This window comes from Podarcis tiliguerta (assembly GCF_965153285.1).
Source record: "Podarcis tiliguerta genome assembly, chromosome: 10".
NCBI classification, from domain to species: Eukaryota; Metazoa; Chordata; class Lepidosauria; order Squamata; family Lacertidae; genus Podarcis; species Podarcis tiliguerta.
This window is the reverse complement of record NC_139543.1, coordinates 49751562-49773807: the sequence shown is the minus strand read 5'-3', so window position 1 is coordinate 49773807 and position 22246 is coordinate 49751562. Positions and strand designations below refer to the sequence as shown.

Below are 22246 nucleotides of genomic sequence, written 5' to 3'. Positions count from 1 at the left end.
CCTTGGTGAGCTGGAGACAGAATACGTTTCTGTTTATTTCTCTGCCAATCAAAGGTAAATGAAATGGATGGATTGATTGCCTTGGCTCTGTTGAGCATGCCTCTCCAAACTGTCATGTAAGGTGATAGGGGAGTTATGAAACACAGGGATCAAACACATACATGCTTAGAACTGCCATAAAGGAATCTCTTTAAGCATTTTATACCTTCACTCCCTTCCCCACCTCTCCCCAGCTCCCAGCAATATTTAGAGGATTCTTGTCAGTCAATTTGTGGTTTAAAAGGAAGCAACCCCCCACCCCCAGTCATTCAGCAAGCAAACATCATGTAAACACTTTCCCTTAAAGCTTTAACTAGTAAAAGCCTGAGGACCGTACCAGCAATTTCTTCATTTTTATATAAAAGAGAGACAGAGAGAAACTTGTGTTTTTGATTTAGAGAAGCCAATGTAAAACACACACACACACACACACAAAACCCGACTCCCAGATTGAGCTGCAAGTTATAATTCTTGAAACATGTTCTAAACAAAATAGTCATTTTGCTAAAAAGCCAGGCTTTTGCTAAAATCCTGAAGAACTGATGTTCATTGTGTCACAACCTGTTTCTGGAAAGAGGAGCTGATAAAGGAAGGAAGGAAGGAAGGAAGGAAGGAAGGAAGGAAGGAAGGATCAGTCCATTTATTTACGCAGCCTTTATCGACTCAGACACGGAGGTATAAATAAAAAGAAAGGAATTACACCATGTTCAGTTTTAGCAAGTAGAGGGGTACGGTGTCTACCGACTCATCAGTTACAATTTGATCCATATGCTCACACTTAGTTAACCTTATGGGGTTGTCCAGATTTGAATATGGGCAGGGGCAGAGTTTCTTGTGGAAGAAATTGGTGGAACATGGGATATATACATTAGATCAATGTTTACAGAAAAGCGTACGTTAGAAGAAAGTGTGCATTAAAATGAATATATTAGTGAAAATAGCATGTAAAAAGTAAATTACATTGAGAAAATTTGCTTGCAAAAATGTGAGCAAAGGTATCTTCCTTGGATTTCAGATCAGATGGAGAAGTAAGGTAAAAATAATAATAAATCTTATCACTTGATAGTACCATACTGATACCTGAATTACCAAGTGGTAATCAGAATATTAGCAGAGACATCACCTTGCCTTGCCAACAAAGTTAAAGCTATGGTTTTCCCAGTGGTGATGTATGGAAGTGAGAGCTGGACCATAAAGAAGGCTGATCGCTGAAGAATTGATGCTTTTGAATTATGGTGCTGGAGGAGACTCTTGAGAGTCCCATGGACTGCAAGAAGATCAAACCTATCCATTCTTAAGGAAATCAGCCCTGGGTGCTCACTGGAAGGACAGATCTTGAAGCTGAGGCTCCAATACTTTGGCCACCTCATGAGAAGAGAAGACTCCCTGGAAAAGACCCTGATGTTGGGAAAGACTGAGGGCACAAGAAGAAGGGGACGACAGAGGACGAGATGGTTGGACTGTGTTCTTGAAACTACCAGCATGAGTCTGACCAAACTGCGGGAGGCAGTGGAAGACAGAAGTGCCTGGCATGCTCTGGTCTATGGGGTCACGAAGAGTCGGACACAACTAAACGACTAAACAACAACAACAATCAGAATATTGTGGTAAATTACCACTTGGTAAATCCATTCTGCCAGAATCCACGGCCAACAGGGGTTTAGGGAAGCACTTCTAGTTCATTCACTGGGCAGCCTTGATGCCTGGCATCTATTCCTCCCCCCCCCCCAATGAAGCACTGGGCACTCCTGCCCCAAGTGCGGAAGCTGCTGTCTGGACAAGTCCTTATTCCTGCTTCCTTTAGGAGGGACATTATGTTCCATACAAGATGGTAAACTCCCCAAGTTATTTAAAAACAAAAAAAACCCTCCAATATAACATTAGACGGAAGCAAAATTTACACGGGAAAGCATCGATTCTAAATTATTACACTGGCTTGTACACTTCCAGTATTTCCTCTCTGCTGGATTGAAACTGACACATGTTCTCCAGACTTTTTTGTTTTTTAAGAACACCATTCTTTCAGCCTTAGATTTACGGTAAATCAGTGTTGCTCAGAGGAAACTAGCAGAGAAACCTCTGTTTCCTTTGATGCATTCCTAAGTCTCTTACTTGGAGAACAAAATTGGTCTGGTATGTGATTCAAGCCAGCTTCCTCTGGTTGCCAGCCAAAAGATAAAAGCAGCACAACCTTGCATCGTTGAGATGTTGTGCTTTATGTTACAAGATGAAGTCCATTTTTCTTGCTGCCCTGTATACAGTCATTAGATCAAAATTAATTGGAATCTCTTATCAAGCACAAAAGTGAGGAAGAATCTCCGGCTTCCACGTTTCTGTTCTGTGGTGCCAAATCAAAGAGCATCAATGAGCTGTTGGACCTGGAAAGTCTTCGGGCTACTCTTTTTCTCTCAGCCTATCCTACTTTAAGAAGGAATCTGTGTGTAGGGCCCACATGTGGTGAACCACTGAACTGCAGGAGGCAGCCTTCTCAGTGGTTGCTGGTTTGTTTCCAGGCCCAATCCAGGTTTCACTTTATTTATATCCCACATTTTTAATGACTGCAATAGTAGCAAACAATACAAATTAGACCATGGCAATAAAATCTAAAACCATGCAATAAAACGTAAGTGGTTTTGATCTCCAAAGCCAGTTTTGAAATATTAGACTAAGCTGTCTGGTCTGGTCTTAGAGCCCACTAGGCAAGGCTGGTCTTGTTCCAGCACCAAGGATAGCTCCTAGTGAGCCGCTTGCTCTGACAAAGGTTGGAAGTGAACAGATGCCCTTTGAGCTTTTGTCACCTCTCCTACATTCTGCCCCTTTTGGAGAACTAGTCTCTTAAAGTGTTGGCCTGAAGTCAAGCATCATCAAGCATCCAAGACAGGGAAATCTAGACATAATTGCTGAGGATCCATCTTATTATTGTCATTTCCCTCAAATTGTTAAAATTGCATAGTTGACCATGTGGAATAATTTCAAACAAATGACTTCAGGGCTGCACCTAAGCAACTAGAAATTATGCCTTGGCCACAGAACAAATGTCAGTAACCCAAACCTACAAGAGAATAGAAGCTGACTGGTTCTGTGAATTGACAACTTCCATATATAATGATGTGGGTTTGGCTTCTAAAACAAGTTAACCACTGCAACACGGTCTTCTGACAATACAAGAGATAGTTCAGAAAAAGTATATTTTAGGCACGTTCTTTAAGTAGATAGCAAAAAGAGAGAGGAGGGAGGCCTGCTGCATCAGACTTAACAGATTTATTGTGGCAAATGTTTCTGCAGCTTTCGTCCAGGAAGGTTGATGCCGCTATAAATCTGATAAATCTTTACAGTAACACAATATTTTTTTTCTGTGTTTGTTGTAATAGACTAACTCGGCTACATTTCTGGAATTCGTTGATTAAGTACATACTTACTCAGCAAGTGCAGGAAGCAAAGAATCCCAGTTATGGTGCCATGTCTTCTGTTTATCTCCCATGCGGAAGGCCTTCAATCTTCTGCTGTCATTGCAATTACAGATGAGTATGTTCTCTGAATATGATTTAGCTCCGTAACTTAGGCTGAAATGCCAACCCACATATCTGTGAGTAGACCTTGTTGAATTCAGTGGGATTTGCTTCTAAGCAGACATGGTTAGGACTGCAGTCATATGCACATCCAAACATTCACAGTAAATAGTGTGCTTCTCCTTAAGCCAGCAGACTTAAGGGAGGAACAACATTGCAGAGGCAGAGAAGGTGAGGTCATGTTGCATCTGTAGGCATGGCATTGCATCTTACCCATTATGTCTCATGGTGAATGTACAGTGGTGCCTTGGGTTACATACGCTTCAGGTCACAGATTCCGCTAACCCAGAAATACTGTATTCTGCTCTGGTCAGACCTCACCTGGAGTACTGTGTCCAGTTCTGGGCACCACAGTTCAAGAAGGACACTGACAAACTGGAACGTGTCCAGAGGAGGACAACCAAAATAGTCAAAGGCCTGGAAACGATGCCTTATGAGGAACGGCTAAGGGAGCTGGGCATGTTTAGCCTGGAGAAGAGGAGGTTAAGGGGTGATATGATAGCCATGTTCAAATATATAAAAGGATGTCACATAGAGGAGGGAGAAAGGTTGTATTCTGCTGCTCCAGAGAACCGGACACAGAGCAATGGATCCAAACTACAAGAAAGAAGATTCCACCTAAACATTAGGAAGAACTTCCTGACAGTAAGAGCTGTTCGACAGTGGAATTTGCTGCCAAGGAGTGTGGTGGAGTCTCCTTCTTTGGAGGTCTTTAAGCAGAGGCTTGACAACCGTATGTCAGGAGTGCTCTGATGGTGTTTCCTGCTTGGCAGGGGGTTGGACTCGATGGCCCTTGTGGTCTCTTCCAACTCTATGATTCTATGATTACCTCAGGTTAAGAACTTTGCTTCAGGATGAGAACAGAAATTGTGCTCTGGCAGCGCGGTGGCAGCAGGAGGCCCCATTAGCTAAAGTGGTGCTTCAGGTTAAGAACAGTTTCAGGTTAAGAACAGACCTCCGGAACGAATTAAGTACTTAACCCGAGGTACCACTGTATACAGCATTATTTGAGTTTTCTCTTTTTTAATTTTTTTTAATTTTTATTGGTTTTAATATAAGCAAGAATAAACAGAAGTAGTTATCCCTTTCTGCCACATCCTTGTTAAGAAAAAGAAACATTTCTCCCAAGGTGGGCGTGCATAGCTAGTGGATGCCAGTTCTCTGTGTCATCAATAGAAAAGGATGTGAATGGATCCTAAATTTCAATAACATTGTCCGAGTCCTGGGTGTTATTTAGCACCTTTATGTGTTTAGTCAATTTTTCCATCAGGGCTGTCGTCCAGACTTTTGCCTCCTCTGTGTGAGATGAAGATGGTCCAAACTTTTCCAGTTCTGTGGAGCTGTCTGGCCACTACCAGTAGGAATGTTATGAGTCCTTTATGCTGTAAGTCAGAGGTAAGCAACCTAACGCCCGGGGGCTGGATGCGGCCCAATCGCCTTCTCAATCTGGCCCGCGAACAGTCCGGGAATAAGTTTTTACATGAGTAGAATGTGTTCTTTTATTTAAAATGCATCTCTGGGTTCTTTGTAGGGCCTGCCTGGTGTTTTTACATGAGTAGAATGTGTGCTTTTATTTAAAATGCATCTCTGAATTATTTGTGGGGCATAGGAATTCGTTCATTTTTTTAAAAAAATTCAAAATATAGTCCGGCCCACCACATGGTCTGAGGGACAGTGGACTGGCCCAAGGCTGAAAAGGTTGCTGACCCCTGCTGTAAATCATAGAATCTTAGAGTTGGAAGGGACCAAAGGGTCATCTAGTCCAACCCCCTGCAACACAGATATCTCAGCTAAAGCATCCATGACAGACGGCCATCTAACCTCTGCTTAAAAACCTCCAAGAAAGGAGAGTCCACAGCCTCCTGAGGGAGACAGTTCCACTGTCAAACAGCTCTTACTGTCTGAAAGTTTTTCCATACGTTTAGTCAGAATCTCCTTCTGGTCCTCATGGGAAATGTTCAACTTAGCTAACTGTGGTAAGCTTTGAACTATTAGTTGTATTATAAGACTTATATTATATTCTAAATATTACATTCCAAAATTCCTCTATTCTATCCCAAGTCTACTACATATGATAAATAGTACCCCCTCCAACAGAGAGGAAAGGAGACTGAATTGATCCGGTTACCTCCCAGAGATGTAAGGTGCCATTTTAGGCAACAAGTTAACAATACTTTCTTGATTTTTAATTGATGAATCAATTTTTCTCAATCGAGTTAATGGATGTAACCAGCAATTCTGAATTTGATATATATTTAATACTAAATTTCTAAAACTTAAAAGAAGAAAATGGCATGTGACCATTTTACTTCAAGAAGAGCTGGAAATAGGTGCTGCATTTGTTTATGTATTTCAGATGCTCCACAGGCACAGGATATACCTGATGAGGAAGAGAAAACTTATCAGCACCAGCAGCAAAGCAAACTCCAAGAGGCCAGCCATGGATAACTGAATGAGAGCAGCGCCTCAGCTGCATTCACTGACAGGCATTGAAGGGAAGGAAGAGGTCACAAAGCTCAGCAGGGGGCAGGTGGTGTGGCTGAGGGAATAGGAAATTTAGAAAAGTTTGCCAGAATCCAAAGGGTGAGGGGGCTAAGCAGTGAGATTTGGGATCCCCAGGTTAGGGGCAGGTGGAAGGGCACACATGCATATAAATACGTTTTTTGTTCGAGATACCAAAACACTAATGAGTGTCTCTACTCTAGGAAGCCACTTTTGAAAATGTTGCTTGATAACTGGTTAAAAATCCCCACCAAAAAAACTAAACTCTGCCTGTCTTTGAAAGCACTGTCTGCAATAACATCTAAAAAAAAAAAGTGGGGCAGGGGGTGTTGGGTGGGTTTTTCTTCTTCCAATTCACCCCGCTGCAACTACCAAAGCAAACTGAGATGACCTTTAAACAATCGTTTGCTTTTGCTCCACTGGATCCAAACAAAAGCTTTCTATTTCATATGCAAGTCTATGCAGCTGTAGATACTTCTATGGGGAAAGGTTAAGACATTTAGTGACCTTTGCAATGGATGACCTAATTGAAGAATCACCACAGCCTCTTCCTTTCTTTCTCTTTTTTTTTTTTTTGGTATTCCAGAGAAGGAACCAAAAGGCAACCCAACTCGCAAAATGCTAGCTTTGTGGAAATTACTGGGATGCACTGAGCAGCTCTGAACTATTTAACGAACAAAATCTAGTCATTAATTAAAGTAATTGCACAATGTAAGCCTTGGGTGTGTTCATTGCAAAGCTGATCAACTTAAGGTAAGCACAATCTTGGTCAATCCATCTTTCTTTTGGGAGGATATTTGCCTCGGAAGAAACCAACAAGGTAATTTACAGGCACCCACCCTACCATTCTGCCTTCTGGGAATTGCATCTCTGTGGGCGATGGCTTAGGAATCTCAGTGGCCTCCCACACAGAAACTACCCAGCTTCTTTGGGGTGTGGGATGAGAAAGCGCACCATATTTCAAAAGGACTGTAGGTCTGTGGTAAAAGTGTAATGCACACATGCACACATACCCATTGGAAACATACGCTGTTTAGTTGCATGGATTTGTCACCAATTTCACAATTCAGTTATGTGTTCCTGATAATAATCTGGTAGATCTTCAGCTAGGCTCAGTGTCAGGGACTGGCATTGTTGGGTAGCTACCAAGGGTCTCCAGAAGAGCCAATAGCTGACCCCAAATGGTGGTCACATATGTTTAGACCTGGAGTTGCTCTGTTTATCTTCTCCGGGCAATGGCAGCTACCATTTTAATTTCCCCACAATGCAATTTAAGCCCCGACGGAGCATCATATTGAGCAATGCTACACTGAAACCCTGAGGCATTGTGGCAAGATTAGCTGATAGGTACCTCTTGTTGGCTATTTGCAGATTAGTTGCATTGCAGAAGGCATGCTGGGGAGACCACACATTACAAGGAACGCAAAAATAACTTTAGTAAAGGTAAAGGTACCCCTGCCCGTACGGGCCAGTCTTGACAGACTCTAGGGTTGTGCGCCCATCTCACTCAAAGAGGCCGGGGGCCAGCGCTGTCCGAAGACACTTCCGGGTCACGTGGCCAGCGTGACATCGCTGCTCTGGCAAGCCAGAGCCGCACACGGAAACGCCGTTTACCTTCCCGCTAGTAAGCGGTCCCTATTTATCTACTTGCACCCAGGGGTGCTTTCGAACTGCTAGGTTGGCAGGCGCTGGGACCGAACGACGGGAGCGCACCCCGCCACGGGGATTCGAACCGCTGACCTTTCGATCGGCAAGCCCTAGGCGCTGAGGCTTTAACCCACAGCGCCACCCGCGTCCCAAAAATAACTTTAGCTAGGTTTTAATAACAAAAACAAAAACTCCTTTTACACTAAATAGATCAATGAGCATGACCCAACCACCAGGGTACTGAGAGAGCTAGCTGCTGCTCCTTATATACTCTACCCAACAGCTTAATCACCACAACTTAACAGCACCTGCTATATTGCTTCACAGCTGTAAAACTAGGTCATGTTATTTGCTCTGGCCCTTAAAGAAATACACATCTTGTGGAACAATAATGAACCTTCAAATTTAAAGAGACCATTCAACACCTCTACCTGAAACCCAATGCTAGTCAGAATGGACAATATCAGGTGAGATGGACCCATAGTCTGACCCAGGGGTAAGCAACCTAAGGCCCAGGGGCCGCATGTGGCCCAACTGCCTTCTTAATCCGGCCCACGGACGGTGTGGGAATCAGCGTGCTTTTACATGAGTAGAATGTGTCCTTTTATTTAAAATGCATCTCTGGGTTATTTGTGGGGCATAGGAATTCGGTCATTTCCCCCCAAAAAATATATTCCAGCCCACCACATGGTCTGTGGGATGGTGGACCAGGTTGCTGACCCCTCTGACCTGATACAGCAGCTTCCTAAGGCCCTCCCATCACACAGCTATCCTACCTTGGATATATTTATCGCATTATAGAAAACCATTCCAAGAGTTAAATCAACCAACTGTGGTCCCCATTTTGGATCAAAGTTCTGCTCTTTTACTGTATGAATTGTGAATTGTGAAGAGTGAAATTTTCCATATATTTGTTGGCAGAAAGGACAGAAGTAGTGTAAGGTAAAGGTAAAGGTACCCCTGCCCGTACAGACCAGTCTTGACAGACTCTAGGGTTGTCCGCCCAGCCAGCGCTGTCTGGAGACACTTCCGGGTCACATGGCCAGCGTGACATCGCTGCTCTGGCGAGCCAGCGCAGCACACAGAACGCCGTTTACCTTCCCGCTAGTAAGCAGTCCCTATTTATCTACTTGCACCCGGGAGTGCTTTCGAACTGCTAGGTTGGCAGGCGCTGGGACCGAACAACAGGAGCGCACCCCGCCGCGGGGATTCGAACCGCCGACCTTTCGATCGGCAAGCCCTAGGCGCTGAGGCTTTTACCCACAGCGCCACCCGCGTCCCTAGTAGTGTAGTTATAGATAAAAACTATTGCATGGGGAAGGAAAGTAGTTCAGTGGTAGAGCAACTGCTTTCCAGGCAAAAGGTATCCCTGGTAACTCTAGATAGGGCTAGAGATGTCAAGGCCTGGTGGGGGAGGAGAGACTGGAAAAATTGGGGGGAAAGGTAAAGGACCCCTGACAGTTAAGTCCAGTTGTGAACGACTCTGGGGTTGCGGCTCTCATCTTGCTTTACTGGCCGAGGGACCCGACGTTTGTCCGCAGACAGTTTTTCCAGGTCATGTGGCCAGCACAGTGGCATAGCGTGGGGGTGCAGGGGGGGCAGCTGCACCGGGCGCAACATCTGGGGGTTAGGGTTAGGGGGCGCAAATCCACAGGTTAGGGGCGCAAATCCACGGGTTAGGTGGCACAAATTACTTGCCTTGCCCCGGGTGCTGACAACCCACGCTACGCCACTGGGCCAGCATGACTAAGCTGCTTCTGGCGAAACCAGAGCAACGCACGGAAACGCCGTTTATCTTCCCACTGGAGTGGTAAAGGTAAAGGTACCCCTGCCCGTATGGGCCAGTCGTGTCCGACTCTAGGGTTGTGCGCCCATCTCACTCTAGAGGCCGGGGGCCAGCGCTGTCCAGAGACACTTCCGGGTCACGTGGCCAGCGTGACGAAGCTGCTCTGGCGAGCCAGGACCAGTGCAGCACACGGAACGCCGTTTACCTTCCCGCTATAAAGCGGTACCTATTTATCTACTTGCACTTTGACGTGCTTTCAAACTGCTAGGTTGGCATGAACTGGGACAGAGCAACTGGAGCTCACCCCATCGCGGGGATTCGAACCACCGACCTTCCTATCGGCAAGCCCTAGGCTCAGTGGTTTAGATCACAGCACCACCCATGTCCCTAAAAAACAGGAGGGTTTTTTCCCCATTTTCCCCTGACCTTCACAACTCTCAGTAGGACTGGAAAAGAATTCTGTCTGAAACTCTGGACAGCCATTGCTAAGTCAGTGTAGCCAATACTGAGCTGCATGGACCAACAGTCTGACTTGGTATAACACAGCTTCTTGTGTTGACACATAATTCTTAGATTTGTTGCTGTTTTCTTCAGTTTCTCAGGAAAATAAGTACAGTGGTGCCCCGCAAGACGAATGCCTCACAAGACGGAAAACCCGCTAGACGAAAGGGTTTTCCGTTTTGGAGGTGCTTCGCAGGACGAATTTGCTATGGGCTTGCTTCGCAAGACGAAAATGTCTTGCGATTCCTGGGGGTTTTTTCCCGCTCCCTACCCCCTTTTTCTAAGGCACTAAGCTGCTAATAGCCTTTTAGCAGCTAATCCGCTAATCCCTTAAGCCTTTAATAGCCGCTAATAGCCGCTAAACCGCTAATAGCGCTAATCCGCTAATGGGCTTGCTTCGCAAGATGAAAAAACCGCTAGACGAAGAGACTCACGGAACGGATTTTCGTCTTGCGAGGCACCACTGTATGTAAAAGCTAGACTGGATTGAATGTAAATTCAATATAAAAATTGCTCATTTCTCATGCCTATACAGCATTAACAAATGCATGCCAAACAAAGGGTCATTCTAAATCACTCTTTCGTAAAATACGGTCTTCCCCCAGTTTAGCAGGCGGTGTGACAGTAGCTCCCTTCCTCCATTTTGTCCCAAGAGTTGATCCCCCCCAGAGCCCAAATTCATGGTCTTTTCAATAATTTGAGATTAACTTACTCTTTCTTTGTACCGGGCTTTCTGCAATTGCTGTAAGCAGAGAGTTTCATTACTTTTTGCCTCCTGCCATTTGCAAAAAGAATGTATGTGTGTGGCAGGGAGATTCTATTTTTGCATGCAGGAGAACGAGGTTTCCGGATGCTCGTCCGCCTCCCTTGTCAGCATTTAGGCAGGCAGCAGAGCGAAGTCTTGTCTTCCTGCTGTGTTAATAAGCACTGTCCCCTCCCAGACATAGCTATGGGTTTGTAGAGGCTCAGAGTCCCTGCTGCGTTAATAAGCAGTATCCCATTCTGCACAAAATACACTGAGTGCATTTTTGAATGTACGTTCTGTAATTTTCTGTCGTCACCAGAGACTCACACGGATGTTGCGTGCCTTCCTTAAGATGAGGGCAGTATGTGCTGCTAGAAAACACAATGGGCTGCCTTTAAATTAAAGCCTAAATTAAAAATGAGGAATGTGGCCAAAAAGAGACACAGGGCCTCTAAGGGAAAGGCTCGTTGGTTTTACAAGGCCCCATGCAACTTCAAATGAATGTAATAGATGTCAGATGCAGCTTTCAGATGCCAGAGCTGTCTGAAGGCAGTGAAACCCACCTTAAGTGAAGAGGCGCCCATTTTGGATGCTTTTTGCAAGTCACTTTTATGACATGAAATCTGCAATCCTAAGCATATTTAGTGGCAAGTAATTTCACCAAAATTAAGAGAGCACACTTAAGACCGGGATGCAAATGAGTCAGTGTAGCACAGCAGCCAGGGTGTTGAGGGAGCCACGTAGCATAAATTATAGTCCTATGCTACACTATAGTTACTATGGCTCTGTCCAACTTACATGACCTGGTTGTTCCAAGGATCAAGTAAGATAAGCTTTGGGTTCAGTGGAGGGAATTATGGGGAGCAACTGAAAAGAGTTATTGCAGGCATAGGCAAACTCGGCCCTCCAGATGTTTTGGGACTACAACTCCGATCATCCCTGACCACTGGTCCTGTTAGCTAGGGATTATGGGAGCTGTAGTCCCAAAACATCTGGAGGGCTGAGTTTGCCTATGCCTGGGTTATTGGCTCTAGATTGCTCATTCACCCTTATCAGTTTAAGCTGTCACTTTATGCAGTCATAGCTGTGGAACTGCCTCCTTCATTATGCCCCATCACAAACTTCAAAACTAAGGGCTCATCCAGACTCCCACCGCTTTCCCCTGGGAAACCCGTTCTTTACTGCTGAATCAAAACAAACGGCAATCACGTTTTCCATGGGTTGTCATTTGCTCCAATTCAGCACTAAAGAGTAGGTTTCCCCAGGGGAAGCAGTGGAGCAAACAGAAAGACCACTGGGACCCATGCTTTCTAGGCAAGGGACAAGCGGATGTGGGAACGAGTCATTTAAAGCCATTTTATAATCGCTTATAGAACTTATCGCTTATGGAACTTATAATTGCTTATGGAATTATGTGTGATTCATTTCTGAGTAAACATCCATAGGATTGGACTGTAAACTCTCTGGAAATACTTTTGTATAAACCCAGAGAATGGTATTAAAAATGTGTGGTGTATCTTATGTGAAGCCCAAGCTAGAAGCTTTTCCAGAAGCTCAGCCCATCCTGTTTGAATTGAAATTGTAGGGCAAGTGGGGGTTTATTTTAAATTACTGCATTTCACTTCTGTAGTTCCAGTCCTTTAAAAAAACAAACTGTTACTGGCAAATCATTCTTTATAATATAGAAAACAAAATACATTTTTGATGAAATTCTTCTATTTGGATTTTATATATGAACAAGCACAAAAAATGACTTCTGGGAATCAAAGACTTGATAATGCTTGGCCTATCAAAGTAGACTGTGATGAATTTAATAAATTGGAGGTCCATGTATATTTTTGTCTTCTCCCAGGCAACCTATCTGCAAGCTAAAAGCAATATTCCTTAAATCACGACACATCTGATCACAGCAGATGGTGAACAGTCTTTTGCCTAATTAGCATTTGGATTCACATCCAGCTTTTTAAAAGGGAAAATACAAACTATCATTCCTTCTTTGCCTGTTCAGAGGATATTAGGATGTTCCCTGACTACAAAAGGGATAGATAAGGTTGCTCCTAAAATAATCAGTTTGGCTCTTGTTAGTAGCACTGCTTGCCTCCAAATGAGGAACTGAAAGTCTCTGAAGTTTTTTTTTTTTTTTAGAATTCTAATTCTTATTTTACTCTGCTGGTGGTGGTTTAGAATTTCATTTTGCTAAGCTGCTTTGAACTGTTCACTGCAAAAGATGGGATATATATCCCTTAAATAAAGATGAAAATATTGGATCTTTTAGTATGCCAAAATGCTCATAGCATTCAAGTTCCAACAATTATCCACATCATCTCCCAGTATAGCTAGAAGACAAAAGCTCTGACTCAATGCCATAGCACCTTTTGTAAGGAAGTGTTGCAATCCTGTTTAAAATAGTCATTAAATGGATGCCCCAAAGCAGATTCTTTAAAAGGACGGGGAAATCAACACCATTCACATTTTATTGACTTTTTATTTAATAAAAAAGACAGTATCAGATTAAAAATACAAACACTTTGGGTGATTATCCAGCTTTTTCCCCTGCCTCATAGAGATAAAACCAAACAATGAGCAAAAGAAAAACAACAAATTATTATTTTAAAGGTAACATTTTGGCTAGAGCTGTAAAATAATGCTGCACCAATTAAATTACACCAAAATATATTATTATACCTTTGAAATGGCTTTCAGACCAATAAATTAAAAGAGACAAATTCAAATAAAAAGTCAACTTTGAAATACAAAAAAAAAGTCCCAAATTAAATAAGAAAAAAAAATACACAACGCTAATAATAATAACAATGTGCAGTCAAGTGTTCTGCTTCTTCTAGGAATGGTAACATGCCAGTAAGTCCCTACAGAACATTTTCCAGTTTGGCAGCAATCAGTCAATCATTCACATTTGTACACAAGACGGCAGGCCTGGGCAACAGCCTCGGGCAGACGTGAGGAACCCAGGGCCCTCTGAATGCTGGTGGACTCCAACTCCCATCAGCCCCAGACAGCATGGCCAATGGAAAGGGATGATGTGAGTTGTAATCCAGCAACATATGGAGGGCCACAGTTCTCCCTGTGGGCTAAGTAGAGCTCAGATGCACGGGTGATTCTTAGTTCCTCTCCGGGGCAGTTGAGTTCCCTTTTCTTCACTACATACATCAATTAAACATTTAATTCAGCCAGATGGGCAGGCACTGTAAGTCAGTATTGTTCCACTGAAATCAAACTCCATTAGGTCAACTGAGACCAGTTACAGCTGCCAAGGGAGCAAGGCTTACACGCCCGGATTAAAACATGATCTTCATGCTAATACAAAGTTTTATCCAAATTACTGCAAAAAAAGGCACAGCAAATCTTTTAGACTTCTGCATCCTTCCAAGGCTGCAGTTCTATGCTTAATTACTTGACTTGTTTACTTCTTAGTAAACATGATTTAGGAGTGGGTTGCACATTGCACATGGCATGAATATTAGAATTGCAATTCCAAAGAAGGTATATTCCTTTGCTTCATACTGTGACATATATCAAACAGTAAACAGAGAATCCTAACTCAGCCACAGGGGTCAGGGGAAGAGATTCCATTCTCATGCCTAGAAGTCTGGGTATATGGATTTTATAAGGAATCGATATCATTTTGACCAAGACTGGTTAATTAATTTGGTTCATTGCCTTGTAGAGAGATACAGCTGTTCTGAAGAATTAGGAAACCTTTTCAGGAAACTGGAACTAAATAATTCACCCATCTGAATGGGAAGTGAAAGTGTTCTTACACAACATATAGGCAGTTCAGGCATACTTATGAGAAATATAAAACATTTCCCACCAGCTCAGGTATTTTCTTGTCTTTTACTCTGGAATCTCTTCAGTTTGGCACTAGTTCCCTGAAACATTTGGAGCCCAAGGTAGAGTATGATAGTTTCTGCTTTCAGCTAAAGTCTTGAAGTTGGCACTGGTTAAACGCAGGAAAAGAATCTTGGACTATTTCCTGTAGTTATGTGTGCATGTTGACTTTTGTTTTAAAGCTGCAAACAATTTGGTGTTGTAAGCTAATACAGTAATGCAACTCTATTTGAACTGAGAGCTGCTTACTGGAATAACCGTGACCAGAAGTTATTCTGAATTGCCCAGGCCTGTCAAACACATAGTGCCTATTTAAAAAGAGGCTTACATTCACGTAATCCAGTAGACCCAAGTGGTACCTTTATGGGAGTTGAAGCCTTTAACTCAAGGGTGGCTAATCTGTGTCCCTCCATGATAACCCCCATCACCCTTGATTACTGACCATGCTGGCTGGGGCGGAGGGGAACTAGAGTCCAACAAGACCTGGAGAGCCACAAGTTAGCTACCCCTGCTTTAGCTGCAATATTTAAATTAAACCCTTTGAAAATAAATCTTTTGTCTTCTCTGATTTGACTCCACTGTCTATGAAACATCAACCCAAATACATACACATTCTTAAACTGAATCCCTCAAGTCTACTTTCCTATTACTTTCTTCCTACTCATAAACCATTCCCCCATTGTATTACATACTGACAAGGGCTCTGGAATTCTGTAAAACTCTTTGAAGTTTATAACTACAAGACTCAATTCATCCAAGTAAAATTCTACCAGTTTATGGTATCATAAGTTTTGTTGATCTTTGTAGCTCACCTAAGTTTGCATAGATGCACACATGTCCCCCGCCCCTTAGAATTCCTTGTTCCTTTAGTATCGGGAGACTAAATCGGGAGACTGTATTGTCTCATTTCCAGACAGCTGCTGAAAAATCTTCAATGAATTAGAGCTTGCCTGCATACTGTTTTACTCATTCTAGTTTCTCAGTAGCCATACATACATACACACAGGTATGTAGAGAGGCTACTGGCAAGTAGCTACTTCTCAGTGTGCTTGTCTGGTCTTTCCTTGGCGTTTATGTAGCCTTACAGCGATTATGCAATTTCCAGAGCCCCTGATGGAATTTATTTCATATTATTCTTTTGCTTGGAAGAAGAAATCTTCCTCACTCCCAACACTTCATCCTTTTACTACATTGCTATCTCTTCCTAGACTAACTTTTCTATGAATTCAAATAACTTCCACTCAAATTACTAATCACATTTCAGCAGGCGACACTATCAAATGATAACTGGCAGTGTCAATCATTGGTTGGGCAACTATGCCTGCAGCTGGCAGGCCTCTTCTGCATGTGAATATTCCTTAGGGCATATAGATATTGACAAATCTACCAGCAAATGATTTCTTATACTTAACAGTTGACTTTCTTTTTTTAAAAAAAAAATGTTTTGTTTTACTTTTAGCATTATAGCTTTTCCAGTGGTTAGTTACCTTCTCTAATATAAATATATGTACCCTTTTTCCAGTTTACATTTTGTCTAGCTTCAACTTACAGCCACTGCAATATGATCCTTTTCTGTCTGCCAGATTCCAGAGTTTCTGCTTCATACTTTATTGTAACTTCTTTGGATACTAGGTAGTATTTTGACTGAATGAGCTATAAGGTTGCATAATGAGCATGAGATGAATTTTTCCTCAACATAACTTAAGTATTTCTGCTCAGTCTGTCTGCTCAACATCACTTCAATAACGCTACCACTGTCAACAAATTGATACTGGGCCAACTCCATCATAAAGGTACCCAAAACCCTTTCCTTCCAGCCCTGCTATCTTCCCTCTGCTAGTTAAGTTTGTTACAGATCTCCAGAGCTTTCTTGTAGACCTGAGTGACATCATCCATGTCTGTAAGCAGAGAAAAACTGCTATCGCCTGTCCGATTCCGATAGCGCTTCAGATACTGTGGCCGTGAGCGATTTTGAAGTCCTTGGAAATCTTGGATCTGGAGGAAGTTTTCAGCAGACACACAGCTCCTTATCCTAAGCCTGTTCTCTTGCAAATCCACCAAGTCAAAAGAGTCACTGGACAGGATGCTGTCATCACTAATCACGCTGGAAGGGCGGCTATAACTTCGAGATAATCCATCTCCAGGCAGGACTGCTTCTTCCATGGCTTCCAGCATTGGTGTGTCAGGGCTGATCAAAGCAGAATCCGTGCTACTGGTGGAATACTTGCTATTATGTTTTAAAATACCTTTGCGCCTGTAGGAATGACTGTGAGACTCTATCCTTAGTGTTTCAATGATGCCTGGGGACGTATCGCTATTTCCTGCTTCCTCATTACGGTCCAAGAGTTCTGAAGATTCGCTCCGTTCTGGAGATGAGTAGTAGCCAGATTCTCTTTGCTGCGTCTTCTTAAGGATTCCTTTTTTTGGCATTAAGGAAGACTGCTTAGTGCTGTATTTACCCGTGACCTCCCCCTCCACAACGTTCTTACTGGACATCCCTGTCCTGCATAACTCCTGCTCCATTTTAAAAGTGGAGGGTAATACCGGATTGACTACTCCTTCTATATATCCTGCACTATGAGAGCGGTGTTCACTGTTGCTCCTTTTCTTTAAGATGCCTTTTGGCCTCTTGGAGTTCGGCTTGCATGCATTTTCAACTCCTCCTTCCTGGATAGACTGTGCAATGTCATTTTCCTTCTTTGATTTTTTCAGGGATCTCTGTCTCTCTAGTGTGACTTCAGATCCTTTTGGTTTGGAAAGGCACTTCATTTTGGTGTCAGTCTCGGGCTGCAAGCCGCTAGAACGGTGGTGCCAATCTATGAACCGAGACAGCAGGGGGGACTCAGAGTCTTGCAGGGCATCACAGTCACAAACACTGCTCTTGTAGCCCCAGTTAACCCACCAGTGGTTGGCTATGTCTTCAATAGTTGCTCTGCGCTCAGGATTCACCATCAGCATCCACCTGATCAGGCCTCGAGCGTCTACAGGAAAAGAAAACCAATTTCAACCATTCTACCACGACTTTTTTAAACTTTAATTCTAAATTGGAAGCATGACATAGAAACAAGTGCAACAAAGCACTGCAACAGGTTAGCGTTATAGCTCTTTTGACAGCTATCTGCCTTCAGATATTCCCTAGCTGAAGACTCATGATACAAGTTGCCACTATGCTTTAGTGATCTGAGTAGCTTTCCATATTAGGGTTAGTCTTGTGAAATACACAGGCTATTGAATCACTATGGCCTAGTTCTCAATGAGATGATAAACCTGTGTCTGGGCTGCACCACTTCAGCCTGCTGGCGAGAGCTCACATGAATGAATCCAGACAGCCAAACAAACAGACAAGCAACACACAGAGCGAAAACTAGATGTCACAGAGAACGGTAAGCTATAATCCTTCTCCTTGACGTTTTGTTTTCTATAGGGGGGATTGTTTTGTATGGAGAAACCCCCACCTGAAATCTGAAGTGGTATAACCCAAAGACAGATTTATCAACTCAGCGACAACTAGGTTAATGTGCATGGCGGATTCTCAGCGCACCCATGTTCACCTTCCTACACATGGGACAGGAGGTTTTTCGTGTAATAGAAATGTTTACTATTATCCAAATATTCTGGATAGCCAGAGCCTTCCTTATCTTCCTATTGCCATCTTCAGGCATATTCAAAACTTTATCCTGTGTGAGCTGTGGTCTGCCCATTCCTTTGAGCTACTACCAATGCAGAAACCATGCAAGTAGATGTGTTGTGCACCACTATGCCCATAATAAAGGTGTAAATGGTAAAGTATGTCATGCAAACTGTCTGACCTTCATTTGTATAGGGTTTACACAAAACAAGATTTCCCTCCACATGTGGGGGACTTGTCTCATGCTGCAATATTTGTGTGCTTCCAAACGCCCAAAACACACAAAATATTACAGTGCTCAAACTGTCTTTTGCTAGAGGACATTAATATTATAGGAATTTTATTTCATGAGATATTTTATAATGCAGCCTCAACATTCTTCCTACAATGTTTGCTTGAAGATTCAAGCCCAGAGTTCTCCTCCAATTATTCTAAAGTTCAAATTATTCTAAAAGTTTATTGTAACAGAATTTAATTGTAACATAATAAATAAGTAATAAATAACAGAAAATGAACACCACACGCAAATATTTCTTGTTCCTTTTTTTATCTACCTCCCCTTTGTCTTTTATACTTTCCCCCTCTTCTAGAATGGGGTACCCCTTTCTGATTGCCTCTCCAAACTGCTATTGATAACCTTTTGCCCAGTATTTTGCTATTCCTGTCAGGCCTATAACCAGGCTTGCCCCCCTCCACACCACTAAATTTTCTATGCCCCCACCTAAATTTCCTACAAACAAAAAATGAAACCAACAGGAAAGCCTTTGTCCCCCCCAGCCTTCCTTTCTTAAAGGTCCTTTTGTCATGTTTTTTCTCTCTGAGAGGCAAAGCAAGCCCCAAGGCACAAAAAACAAGCTGGTGGGTGAGGGGCTACACCAATCAGAACCATGCGTTCTTGGAGTGGCTGTTCGCTCTTTCAAGTCTGAATACTTCATCAGTATGTATGGAGGGGGGAGAGGAGGAGAGAGAGAGAGCGAGTCAATTTTATTTCATTTTTTCATCACAAGGCAAAGGACAGGACCCACAGGCTTCCCTTGAGCAAGGCATCTTGAGAACCTACCATATTTTTTGCTCTATAAGACTCACTTTTTCCCTCCTAAAAAGTAAGGGGAAATGTGTGTGCATCTTATGGAGTGAATGCAGGCAGCGCATCTATCCCAGAAGCCAGAACAGCAGAAGGGATCACTGCTTTCGCTTTCTGTGGGATTCAGAATATTTTTTACTTGTTTTCCTCCTCTAAAAACTAGGTGCATCTTATGGACTGGTGCGTCTTATAGAGTGAAAAATACGGCATTCCCCCCCCCCCCAATTTGGGATGGAGACTTGCAAGGAGAGGAAGAGAGAATTCTGGAGGCTTCTGTAGAAATGCTTGGGAAATTCTTTGCAGATGGAATGACTAGCAATCCAATACATTCTGAGTTGTGTTCAACCCTACTTAAAAGAAGATCCACTGAAATTAATTGGTTCTGAACTAATAGCCATGTCTATTAAGTCCAATGGGTCTGTTTTGAGTAGCACTGAATACCACCCACTTATGCAGGAATACATGGGTATTGATAATGATAAATGAAATGGGTGGGGAGGGAAGGGAGAATTCTGGAAGCTTTTGTTGAAATGCAATGAGTTCTTGGAGAGGGGGAATATTTATTAAGCCCTTTTCTCTTGTTGGCCTCTCTAACTTCAACTTATTCAGAGGCAGACTGCCTCTAAACTAGAAGGTTCCATATAGCAATCAATTCTCAGATATATTTCCTTTTCCAGGTTCAAAGGCCATCTTTCCTCTGAATATGAAGGAGACAAATAACAGAAAATAATTATTGTCCTCAAGCCCTACTTTGCTTGCACCCACTTAACACTGTGGGAAGCAGGCAGCTGGACCTGATGGACCTTTGACATGATCCAGAATAGTTGATCTTATAATCAAAACGATCCCTGCTCTCCTTTAAATAAAATATGTTTCTGTCTGGTTTCTTGAGTCCAGTTTATTCTTATTGTTGCTAACTTATGAACACAACTCATTGCTTCAAGAACCTCAGCAAACTCCACCGTTCTCAAGCTTGAAGATTTTTATTCTACAACCAGCAGAAAAATGAAGCAATTTACTCCTCTTTTCAGCCCAACTCTCAATTCAACCCATGATAAACACTGCAGATTATCAAGTCAAAGGCTACCACTGTGATCAAATTGTCAGTCTAAAATTATTACATTTGCCGCAGTGTCATCAGCCACCTCCTGTATACTACAAAGCTGGAGAACCTGTGTTCCTCCAGATGTTTGACTAAAACTCCCATAGATCCCTGGCTGCACTAGCAGGGGCTGTTGGGAGTGGGAAGTTCAACATCTGGAGGAGCACAGGTTCCCCTGCTCTGGGATTCCAGAAGCCATGCAATTATTGTTATTGATGGTAGACATGGGACCAAATTCTTGGGGTAATGATTTGCTCCTCCAGGGCTATTCATCGTTTCCTTGGTATTTTTTTATGTATACTGCTGTGCAAAGTTACCAGGACTGATATGAATCACTACTGTGTATCATTTTACACCTGGTCCGACCAATTCCATTTGCAAAAACGAAAAGACTGTCTGCTGTCTTAGATGTAGCTGAAGAAAGGGGGCAAAGTTTCCTGAAAGCAATAAAATCTACTAACATAGAATCCTCTACGTTTCCCAGTCTTTTTAAAAAATATATATGCTGAAATTAGGAAGTAATTTGAGAACCACCTGCCCTTTGTCATTTATCTTACCATTATCCTAAGACTTCCATAAACCAAGGACTAGAAAATGGGTAAAACAAATCATTATTATATCATTTTAATTCACTGTGCCAGATCTTTTTGATACCTGAGGGCTGTGTTGGCTCACGATATTCTCCGCTGCTGATCTGCCTGATTAGATTTTTGTGATCAAAGCCATCAAAGGGCATGGTTCCATAAACGAGGGTGTAAAGCAGTACACCGAGAGCCCAGCTGTCAACCTAAAGCAAAGAGACAAGAAACATAACAGACAGAAAAGTGGTCACCTGAAGTCTATGACATTCAAAGAAGCATTGAACATCCAGCAATGCTTAATATCCTACAGATATGACAGCATAGCTACAAGAAAATCTGACGGTTTGTACGCAAAACTAATGAAAGCAATATTTTAACAGTTCCTCATGCTAAAGATGAAGAATCTATTTGATTTATCAAGGCCAAGGCTGTGATCATTTAATCAAATTCCAAGCAGTCAAATGCCCCAGACAGGTACCACATTGCAACGTTTTGTTGCAGGGTCTTATGTGGTGATAATATTTTCATTTTACTTCCTTTCTTCCTCATTCTGCTTACCTCTGGGCCTCGGTAGGGTCTTCCATTGACAATTTCTGGAGATGCGTACAGTGGGCTTCCACAGAAAGTCTGAAGAAATTTGTCTTTCTGATAAAGATTTGAAAGTCCAAAGTCTGCAATCTGTGAAGACAAATGCAACCAAGTCCTGTAGTGTAACTTACCAAAATGTAAGATAGGGAGCGTGATTTATTGATCACACCAACCTGGGCATTGATTATCAATCTGGGGCCCTGGCTAATTAATCACTTTTCACTTTGATAAAAGCTTTCTCCTCATTGTTCAACGTATTTGCTCTGCCCTGTATTCCACTTATTCTAAATTCAGTTTTAACTAAGAGATTTTCTAAAATAAATTCCAAGTTTCCCACAGTTTTCAGTTCCTTCTGTTCACCTGCATCTTTTCCCAACTCTACATTACCAATCTGCACATACATTGGGAAAAACAATGTTGATGTGACTGTGCATCCAATTGCATCAATATTATTCTTTCTTTTTTAAAAAAACTGATGTGCACATGTGGTCCTGTGCATTGGTAAAACACAAAAGATTCTTGTCATGCCCATATAATCAGTCACATCAAGTTTGCTTTTCTGTGCTATTTATGAATGTCTAAAATGAACACGAGTGTTGGTAAAACCCCCACCCCCAAAAAGCCT

At 42.6% G+C, this 22246-nt stretch overlaps 1 protein-coding gene and 1 long non-coding RNA gene across 2 annotated transcripts in view; one reads left to right on the top strand and one right to left on the bottom strand.

Annotated features, from left to right (window-relative positions):
- Positions 1-21098, top strand: part of LOC310658393 — an 84071-nt gene extending 62973 nt beyond the window's left edge. Inside the window, exons 4-8 of the long non-coding RNA XR_014502301.1 lie at positions 3411-3850; positions 4610-5099; positions 5168-5322; positions 5965-6863; positions 20028-21098. This is a non-coding gene — a long non-coding RNA (uncharacterized lncRNA). The remainder of the gene's footprint in view (positions 1-3410; positions 3851-4609; positions 5100-5167; positions 5323-5964; positions 6864-20027) is intronic.
- NUAK1 (NUAK family kinase 1) overlaps positions 13255-22246 on the bottom strand; it is a 51710-nt gene continuing 42718 nt past the window's right edge. Inside the window, exons 5-7 of the mRNA XM_083400205.1 lie at positions 21592-21711; positions 21107-21239; positions 13255-17619 (exon numbers count right to left, since the gene is read on the bottom strand). Of these exons, the coding sequence (XP_083256331.1) occupies positions 16475-17619; positions 21107-21239; positions 21592-21711 (1398 nt within the window). The 3' untranslated portion in view covers positions 13255-16474. The remainder of the gene's footprint in view (positions 17620-21106; positions 21240-21591; positions 21712-22246) is intronic.